This window comes from Exophiala aquamarina (genome assembly GCF_000709125.1).
Source record: "Exophiala aquamarina CBS 119918 chromosome Unknown aczIA-supercont1.25, whole genome shotgun sequence".
NCBI classification, from domain to species: Eukaryota; Fungi; Ascomycota; class Eurotiomycetes; order Chaetothyriales; family Herpotrichiellaceae; genus Exophiala; species Exophiala aquamarina.
In genome coordinates, this window is record NW_013550563.1 from 104,321 (window position 1) to 113,920 (window position 9,600).

General features: G+C 51.7%; 4 protein-coding genes across 4 annotated transcripts; 1 reads left to right on the forward strand and 3 right to left on the reverse strand.

Annotated features, from left to right (window-relative positions):
* Positions 1-293: 293 nt before the first annotated feature.
* A1O9_12630 (uncharacterized protein) lies at positions 294-512 on the forward strand (the record flags this gene model as incomplete). The annotated part of the gene is made up of 1 exon (XM_013398416.1): positions 294-512. A coding segment is annotated over one exon (219 nt), but the record flags the coding sequence as incomplete, so codon positions are not given.
* Positions 513-929: 417 nt separating this feature from the next.
* Positions 930-1,497, reverse strand: A1O9_12631 (uncharacterized protein; the record flags this gene model as incomplete). Its single annotated transcript, XM_013398417.1, has 4 exons — positions 1,449-1,497; positions 1,287-1,397; positions 1,103-1,226; positions 930-1,047 (listed from the first exon to the last, which is right to left on the reverse strand). The coding sequence occupies exons 2-4, from the start codon at positions 1,330-1,332 to the stop codon at positions 930-932; spliced, it is 288 nt and encodes a 95-aa protein (XP_013253871.1). The 5' UTR covers positions 1,333-1,397; positions 1,449-1,497.
* Positions 1,498-3,369: 1,872 nt separating this feature from the next.
* On the reverse strand, positions 3,370-4,475 carry A1O9_12632 (uncharacterized protein; the record flags this gene model as incomplete). The annotated part of the gene is made up of 3 exons (XM_013398418.1): positions 3,370-3,603; positions 3,800-4,093; positions 4,155-4,475. The coding sequence occupies 3 exons, from the start codon at positions 4,473-4,475 to the stop codon at positions 3,370-3,372; spliced, it is 849 nt and encodes a 282-aa protein (XP_013253872.1).
* Positions 4,476-5,926: 1,451 nt separating this feature from the next.
* On the reverse strand, positions 5,927-7,982 carry A1O9_12633 (uncharacterized protein; the record flags this gene model as incomplete). Its single annotated transcript, XM_013398419.1, has 4 exons — positions 5,927-6,673; positions 6,771-6,935; positions 6,987-7,596; positions 7,804-7,982. 4 exons carry the CDS (start codon positions 7,980-7,982, stop codon positions 5,927-5,929), a joined length of 1,701 nt encoding a protein of 566 aa, XP_013253873.1.
* Between the last annotated feature and the right edge of the window lie 1,618 nt (positions 7,983-9,600).

Consider the following 9,600-nt stretch of genomic DNA (forward strand, 5'->3'; position numbering starts at 1 on the left):
AGCATGGCGGTTGTCGGGAAGACACCGCCTAGAATCTGCCGGCAGAATTACTTTGCCGCAGACACCAACCTGGTTACCGAGGACTCCTTTTTGTTTTATTCGGTGGATACCAGCCTCAATTTCACACTGTCTTGAATCTGGAACCCCTTCGCATCATCTCCTACGAACACACACTCACACACACTCACACATACCTGAATCTACTGAACAACCTAAATGATCTCTCTCCCTAATACCTAACATGGCTACTATAGTTCAACCGTGGCTCATCTCTAAGTATGCCTCCCGACCCCTCTCCGCGCAATGGTAGCAATTGGCTGACAATCCATCCCTGCAGATTCGTCGACCCGATCTTCGCCGTCTGTGTAGGCCTATCTGCCGCCACTCTGCGCATCCGCCGTGAACAGCGAGAGAAATATCCCGGCCAGGATTCGAGTCCTTTCGCACTGTGGCAGAAGGGTGTGAGGATGAGCAAGAGATATTTTGCATCCGAAACGCCCCAGAAGAAATAAATGCCGAAGACGACTCCAACTCCTCATCCACAATCACAGTGACAGTGACAGACAGTGCATACCGGTTCACCTCACGGGGAGCGATGCTTTCGAGCCTGCCATGGGACCTCTCCCGAGCGTTGGGAGACTAGATCCACTAGCCATTCGAAACGAGTTGTATCGCTTTGCAACTCTACAAGCGTTTCTGAAGCGTCGAGCAAGCATTACACTGCCAAGTCCACAATCATTATGAAGACAACAGGGCGCTGGTGCAGGAAATAGCATTTTTGGGAAGAGAATGAGGCGCTTGCTGGTCCCAAGCCTATCTTGTTTGATCACTCTAGCATCCTAGGTCTTACGCAGGCATTTTCTTGTCTTCAGGCCCTCGCACAGCGTCGGCACTGCCCAACTTCCAGCCGATCTACGCTCTGCTCATTGTCAACCGAATGCCGCGAGCTGCTGGGCGCCTTCTTGAGGCTTCTGGTACGAGACTCTGTCCTTGGTGTAGAACTCGACCTGCATTTCACCAACATCTGGTTGGTCGAGACTTCCCGCTCTGTGAACACATTAATTAGCGCGCTTGGCTTCAATTCTCGAGTCGGGTACTTTACTTAATCGCTGTCTTATCGGCCAGGACCTCCAGTTCACAGTACAAGCTGGACCCGCAGTCGCCGCAAAAGAAATGCTTGTTGATCTTGCCGCTATCGCCGACAGTGTCGAAGGTCTTGGGTTCACCTGGTTTGATCTTATCAGCACTGATCTTTCTTCAGGGGGGTCCGTTCGTATTCAAGGTACCTGATGTGATCTTGAAGGTTTCTCGAGGCACCACCACGTTTGCCATGCCAGGCGCGCCGCCCCAGCGCTGGCAGTCCTTGCAATTGCAGAATCCCTTCAACGCAACATCCCCTGTTGGATTGTTAGTTGGACGGGCGATAAATCAGCTTGGTATATATCAACCAGAATATTCATAGCGGACTTTGCCACACAAGCAACCTCCCTGAACTGCGGCCATTTTGAGCTTGAAGAGGAATTAGATGTTTCGGCTTTTTGGAGCGAGTGAATTGATGGAGAGATAAAGCAAGGTGTATTGATGTTGAGGTCTACCACCTTCAGCTGGGTATCCCACTTGCTTATATACTTTTTCTGTCGCTCCTACTCTCATCAATCAATCAATCAATCAGTCTCTATATGACCTATTTACGGGGTTACTCAACAAGTGGATCAGACAGCGAAGAGAGCAAGGGAGCTGGCCCCGGCGAGGCAAGCGTTCCAAGTCCGAGTCTGCATTGGGTCTCTGTTTCTGTTTGGTAGTAAAACCGGCAGAGACCAACTAGGCAGGATCAAACGAGGAAGCACAGTGGCATCAAGAGCGGTCACGCCGCGTGGGGGAGCATGCGAGTGCAAGTGCCTTCAAATACCATTTCGGGAATGTGATTGATAGAAGAGAACGGCACTAATTAGTGTATCGCCTCGGTGGGTCGAGTGAACAGGGGAAGCCGGGTCTGAGCTCGTAATTATCATCTTGCGGATTCTGGCACCCATCTGGGGTGTCTGGGGGTGTCTGGGGGTGTCTGGGGGTGTCTGGTAGTTTTGAATCTGCTTCCTACTCGTACTGGTAGCTAAATGCTGGAGCCCCGGCCTAGATTGACTTCACGCTACGACTGATTTGGCATTTGAATTAGCTAATTAATTATTGCCATGGGCAAGCATTAAAATGGTTAGCATTCTACCCTTCAACGTCTTAGTATCTCAGCCTCGAGCACTTAACGTATGATCAGACCGTGAAAACATATATCGAGTCTGGCCTCGCCCCTGTATCCCGTATTTCTGGAGTCAAAGGCCTTGAATTGGGACTAGGATCAGGCAAGCTCAAGGGGCTAATGGGGCTGGCGGTTGTGGTTGACTCATGGTTATGATCTCAGTTCATGAAATCGAGGACAGAACCGGTATGAGATTTAACGAGACATTCACCACAGTTCTCACTAGGCCAAACCTGCAAATGAACCGGACTGAAACTCCACTGTGGCAGGAAACCAAGAATCTAACCACCAGGCTCGGACCTGAGTGATATCTGTTCTTCCTAAATCTTCGATACATCTGGGTGTATTGTACACGCATAGTGTTATGGCTTGATGACGTCCGGCTGCCAGCCACTCAGTCACCTGATGTACCAGGTCCAAGAATCGGGCTCAAATCAACAGACTGCTGTGATGCCAGCCAAGTACCCCGAGACTGGCCAAGATCCCGACCACGAAATTGATGCTGCCCAAGACGAAAATCGGAATGGCCGAGAGCACGACCAGTCTTGTACCCAATGTCTTGTCAGTACTTGATCATGCACAAGACACAGAAGGTCAAGGTTCATATGATCCCGTCAGAACAGCATAGCATAACATACCGAAAAACCCACCGCGTCGGGTAATCGTCCCCCAAAGCTCCGTCCGCATGATCTCTTGCGCGCCGTCAAACGCCCACGGCCCGACGAGGCGGAACTTGGTGTTGAAGTTCGCTCCCAGCGCCCAGGTCAGGGACAGGCGCGGCCCACGGGCTAGCATGTACGAGAACGACGGCGCAGATTTCATGTCCAATGCCAGCTGGTACGCGTAGTTCTCGTGGTCGACACCGTACTGAATGCGATCGCCGTCGCTGACGTGCAGCTTGTAGTGTTCGTTCGGAATGAGGCTGTGCCGGAGTAATGCATGGATGACCAGGATCTATAGCTGCGCCTGGAATTCGGCTAGCGGAGGTATCGCGCCTGTGCAAATTGTGTCGTTAGCCGACTGATCTGGAAATCCTGTTCAAAATTGGCTGATAGGAGGATGGCACCAAAGCTGGGTCGGACAAAGCCGATGAAGCCGACGGACTGGTCGTCTTGCTTCTAGATGCGCCGTATATCTGCGTCTTCGGGACGTGGGTACGTAGCGTCCAAAAATGGGAACGTCTGCGTATACCCCGTGGCCATGATCATCATGTCGACCTTACGTTTGATCCGGGACATGCGCTTGGCCTCTGGGCGGCCATTATCGACGAAGTGGATGATACCGTCTTTGTCGATATGGTCCGGCCAAGGCGCCAGATCAATGGTTCTCCCATTTGTGTCGGGGATGCGAGTCTGGGCAATGCAGCTCCGGATTTTGTGCAGCTAGGAGCGAGACCGGTAAGGTCCACTGATATAAGGCAATGCTTTATCGGATTTCATAAATATGACTGAGAGATGTATTAATCAGGATGTCTGTCTCTCTGTCTGAGGTTCGGGTGCAGCACTCACGTTCGGCCGTGCTATAATGGTCGTCTGCGACTCCGCCTACCCACTGATCAATGCCATATTTCGAACCACCAACAAGCCACAAGGTGCTCTTGACGAAGGTGTTGTAATATGCCCACGGGATCCCCGGCCGTCTCATGATCGGGTGGACGTACATTGACTCGAAGAGAGATGCGGTGCTGACGTCGGTGGGGATACGGTATGTGGCCGGCTGGATGACGGAGAACAGGACAGGATTCGGGACCCTGTAGGAGGCTGTCAGTACCAGCGGAGAGGACCAGAGAGGCCAGACATATCTTCGGACCGCCGAGGAATCCTCGGCGATGACAGATCGTGACTGAATGTGGATTTGGGGAGGTTGCGGCAAGATGAGCAATGTCCATCCCAGTCTCGCCTACCCCAAGGACCACAATGTTCTTGTCTTCTCCGAAATCACTCCTCCCCTTAAACTTCGACGAATGTGTCACGACCGGGACATGCTCGATGCCCGCGACACGTGGCATATGTTGCTCGACATGCAAACCAGTGCAGATTAAAACCGCATCGCACTCCCAGTGTTCTTCCTGCGTTTCTCCTCTGCCCTGGGCTTGTTTCCTGAAGGTGATGACATCCCCCGGCCCTTTCCGGCGCAGCTTCGTAACTCTCGTGTTGATTTCGATATGCTTCCACAAATCAAAATGTGTACAGTACTCGTCCAGATATTCGAGATACCTGTTCATCGGCAGAAAATCCGGGGTCGCTGGCCAGTGGGCGGAAATCCGAGAAGGCAGTCAGGTATTTCGATGAGACTTGCTGTGATTGGTCTGTTAGTATAAGAGGTCTCGTGATGGTGTATCATCGGGAGCCATGAATACCTCTCTATCTTCATATTTCCGCTGATAGAAAGTACCTCCGATGGCATCATCGGCCTCAAACAAACGGACTTGGACCGGCTCCACTGGAAGAAACGTGTGTGCCTGCGCAAGATATTTCAGCGTTACTAGGCCTCCTGGACCTCCTCCGATGACAGCTACCTTCTTCATGTTAGTGATTGCATGCAGAGCCGGAGAGCTCCAAATGAATGTGATGGTACTTTCTCTGACTTTCTGAGGTCACAGGTATCTGAGGCTGGTCTGGCGCTTGAATGGGTTTTAGCTTGCTGGGAACCTGGGATTACGCATACCCCAAAAGCACCCAATCCAGCTCTACTAATGCATTCTGACAGAATTAGCAATAGGTCCAGTCAGAGTCATTTAGATCCAGACATAGCCATAAGCCCATCTGACCAAGCCAACTCCACGCTCTCCCCGGAGACTGGAGAGCAGTAAGCGGGAGGCGGCCGCGGGATATACCTCGTGTCGTTGGCCCCTCAAAGGCCGTTTGTTGTCAGGTTCGTTGAATCTTATTCCAAACCTACGAATTAAGCATCATGATGTTGGGGCAGCGAGACTGAGTTCGGGCATTCGCCGGATAGAGAATGCATTTAAGCATCACCACATTCTCGTTTAGGTTTCTGGTCTGGTATTTCAACATGTACGGGTTTTATCAGGCACAGGAATGACGCGGCAAGTCTCGAGCCAGAGGGAGTCGACGCAGATCAGACTGTGCGGTGGCGGTGGCGGCCCCGACCCCTGAGAGCACATTGATGCTGACTTAGCTGCACCGTCACACCTATTTCAAGCCCATCGGGATCTCGGTGGCATTCTTGAGGGCAAAGACCGTTCGCGGTTTGGTGCTAGTGGACCAGAGGGGACCAAATAGTATATGCCAAAAAGATAAGGAAAAGAACAGTCATGTTGTGTGGTCGAGGGTGTAGCAATGCTAGATTGTTACCGCCGGGCCGGAGTAGAGCCGAGTCCAACCTGGGGTACTAGACTACTAGTACTCAGTATGGTGGGAACGACGCGATACAGCCTAGCTTACGGGAAGGGAAAGAAGAGGCGGTCAATGCTAGTTTGGACTGTCATATTGCTTTAGACATAGATACATATCTATACCCGTCCTCCAAACCCAAGATTCTATCATCTTTTGCAGATTGGAATACCTGCACTTATTTCCTGAGCCATGAGTAAGTCATTTCTGTGTAGTGGTAATACAATCCCGAGCAGCAAAGTGTTGGTCGGATTCTGGAAGAGGTCTAGTTTTCTAAAAGTCTTTCAGGGTCGAAGAGAAAGTATTTGTTCTCCAAGGGTTAATGCAGCCCGCTGATCTTGGTCTCAGCCATATACTTTTGGCACTGTATCATCATGTTCACCTGGTCAGTCACATCGGCCAGTCGGCCCAAGACCTTCTTGTTCCCATCTGTGAAGTTGTATATCGTATACTTAATCCCAGTGTCGTCGCAGAATTTCCGTACCAGGGCTTGGACCTTTCTCAGATTGTGCCTGGGAACTTGAGGGAACAAATGATGGACAGCCTGAAACTGCAATCCGCCGTGAATGAAATCCAGCCATTCCGGGCATTCGACATCCATGGTAGTACGTAGTTGGCGTTGCGGAAATGACTCGGCATCACCAAGATCGGCGGTTGGCATGCCCCAATGCGAGAGAGTGATTTGGACATGCAGTGGCATTGTGACGAGGTGCGAGATCAAGACGAACCCGATGCGAGTCGGCCAGTCGGGGAGAGTCAGGTATAGAATGCCATAGCCAAACCAGAGCCAATAACAAGCAATGAAGGCGAACTCGGTAGGCCGGATCCAGGAAGTCATGCGACTGTTTGGTCGAGGCGAAGTGAGGAGGTGATGAACGGAGAGCATGTAGAGGTTGAAACGTGCAACGGCCATGATGGGATAGTAAGTATAATACTGGTAAGCGACCGCAAAATCGGCAACCTTGTCCCACACAAAGGTGAAGTCATAGTAGGTGGAATGCAGCGATTTGAGGAAGGTTGGGCATGTGGCGAACAGAGGCACGTTCTGGATGTCAGGATCATGCTCCTATTCGTACGTGATGGTTAGTAGTGGTTGATACACAAAGACTAAGTAGGAGGTTGTAGGATGAAGGCAGACAGAACATGGTTGCTGGGGGACATACAGGATGATTTGTGACTAGGTGGTGGACGTCGTGGCTGGACTTCCACCATCCAATTGACAAGCCACAGCAGAAGTCGGCAATGAAGAGACCAATGAGGTTATCGGCGATGAAGTTATGGGTGATACCTCGATGACCTGCATCATGTGCTGCGAACATAATCTGATGCTGCAACATTATTAGCGTTGGCGGGGAGAGAGAGAAATGTGGGAAGCTCACCCAGAACAGGCCTAAAAAGACGGCGGAGGTGAGATACCAACGGCAATGCAGGGCAGTGCAGAAGAGGGTAAAGATAACGAGGTATCTCGTGATTTCCTTTCCATACTCGGAATACCTGCACTGGTAGAAGCCATGATCTTTAACCTGTTGGTGAAGTTCCTGGTAGGCGGACGAAATGGACCTCTGGGTGGTATCGTCCAAGGAAGGATAGTCTCTGAGGTTATCGTCAATTTCGCTCTTGATCGTTTTGGCAAGGAATGCTTGGGGTGTGATGAAGCTGGAGGGGCTGGTCAATTTAATTTGGCGGCGGCTGGTTGGGATCTGTAGGTGTACATCTAAGTGGGCATCATGTTCAGGGTCAAGGGGGAATCGTTCCCGGAGCACGTCGTCGCCCAGGTGATAATTTTCGAAGGAGGGAGTGCGGGTGCACAAGGTCGAGGCATCGCTGAGGTCGTCAATGTCACTGCCGACGTCATTCTGGTCTTGGTCAGGTGGTTGTGGTAGCAGATAGACTCCTCCTCTGATGGGCGGAGTCAGGTTGGTCCAGTGGCCGGCAGTATATCCGATGGTGTATCGATGTACTGTGGCCAGGGTGGCGGGGGAGTGATAACTGTATTGAGGATGGTTCATTTGTCAGCAAGGTGCCTTGCATAAAGATGGGATCCGGAAATGAGAGTTCCGCTCTTCAGCATTGCAGAACGACTTAAATAGGGCGCACGCTCGCTATTCTGACAACCTCATGTCTGTAGTTCTGTCCATACACCTTGAACCTGGAAGGGGGGGGGGGAGGTGCTGGTTGGAAATGGATGAATTTTACATGTTGATCTCGTTGGAGGCATCTCTTCCCACCATGTGCTTAATGGCGAGCTTTCCCCCAGGATGTTTATCGAGCCAGCCGTCTAATTGCAGTACCTTTCCCTCAAAAATGATAATATGCTTACCAGTGGCGATCAACCGTTGGATGGAGGCCGTACTGAGGATCTGGTCACGGTCCATGGCAGGCCGGGAGGATCAGTCGTGGACTGGTAGACTGGTGGGTTGGGTCTGGAGCGTTGTGACTGAGGTAGGTCGGAACCGCGTCTTTCGATGGACTCTTGAGGATGCCAGTGGTACGGAGGACAAAGTACATGCAGATGGGAGAAGGAGTGGGCGAAGGTCAACCCAGCACAGCACGGCACAGCATAGCGCAGCAGCAACGATGGGAGCGGGAGGGGGAGTACTTATCTGCTTCCATCCAGAATCCAGGAGCGGTTGAATTTTATCACAGCACTGGCAGTGCACTTTGCCATCTTGCCGGGCGCAGGAGATGTTGCAGGTACTAGGTACCTCCTACCTCCTACCTACTACCTACCTCCTTCCTCCTTCTACTCGGTACTGTACCAAGTATCCGTACAAGGTGCTCCGTTCCCGTACACACTGGCACCTGAGGAACCTTGGAACCTGAGAAAGGACGGACGAGGTATTGCCGTGCAGGCTGCCTCATCCCTGGACCTGGGTACGGATACATACCAAATACCGAATACCGCATACCTCATACCATGATACGGTACAAACAGGCAGGCGCATTGTTTGGGACCCTCTTTGCAGCTCAAGTTGTGCTCCGCCACGATTCAGATTCATCGCTCGCAACGATTTCCCACTTCCACTTCCACTTTCCAATGCCGCTCCAACTCCCACCTCCAATTGTCGCTTAGCTGCCCATCGACACACGTTCTTCGCCCTTAGTGCCGCTCAGTAGAGTTTTCAAAACGCCGCGATCTTGGCTGGTTGCACCTGTCCCGACGCTAGGAAGAGCGAGAGAAAATACGCGTGACAGATCTGCTGGGTAGGGAAAAGGAGCAACAGATCTGAGGTTCAAGAACCCGTCCTAGCTCTTCAGCTTCAGGAGCGAACTACAGGCAAGCAATGCATGGCAGCCTCTCAAATCCACCATATACCACACATGGTTGGGGATGAGTAGGACAGAGCACGGACACTCGCAAGTAGGATGACTCCATCCGGACACGGAAGTAGTGGATGATGGTTAACCGCCTTCGAGTGCGTCTTGCGAGACTCTGACTAGAGCGCCGGAGTCGCCCCATTAGCTAACACTTGTTAGTTGTTACGAGTACTCCGTACACTGCCCCTGACCAGTGGCCACTGGCCGTGACCACTGCAATTAAACCCACAGAAATGTGTACTAACAAGGTATCTGGTTAAGATCAACGGTCATCCAGGCCTTGCATTACGGAGTACAGGAATTTGCCAAACACGTGGGTGCAGTGACATGGCTTCTCAACAAGAAAACACACGTGAGAGCCTGGGCCCTGGACTCGTACTTCGTGTTCCGAGTCCTCGACGCCTCGGCCGCTTCCCTCAAGTATCTTACGTACTCCGCACTCCCTTCTCGCAAAATTCTTCACACAGCCCTCAACATTCTCCGAAAAGACCTTCTCCTTTGGAACTTGCGAGGTGATCTGCCAGTGACTACCAACTAGTAGCTCGAATGTCTCAGTGTGTTGCTTAGCAGATCTTGAATTCACGTCTGCCTGAAATCCACGGGGTTCCGTGCCCGCACCCAGGTACGTATCAAAGGAGGTAGGTATCACGTGGAGGTAGGTATCACGTGGAGGTA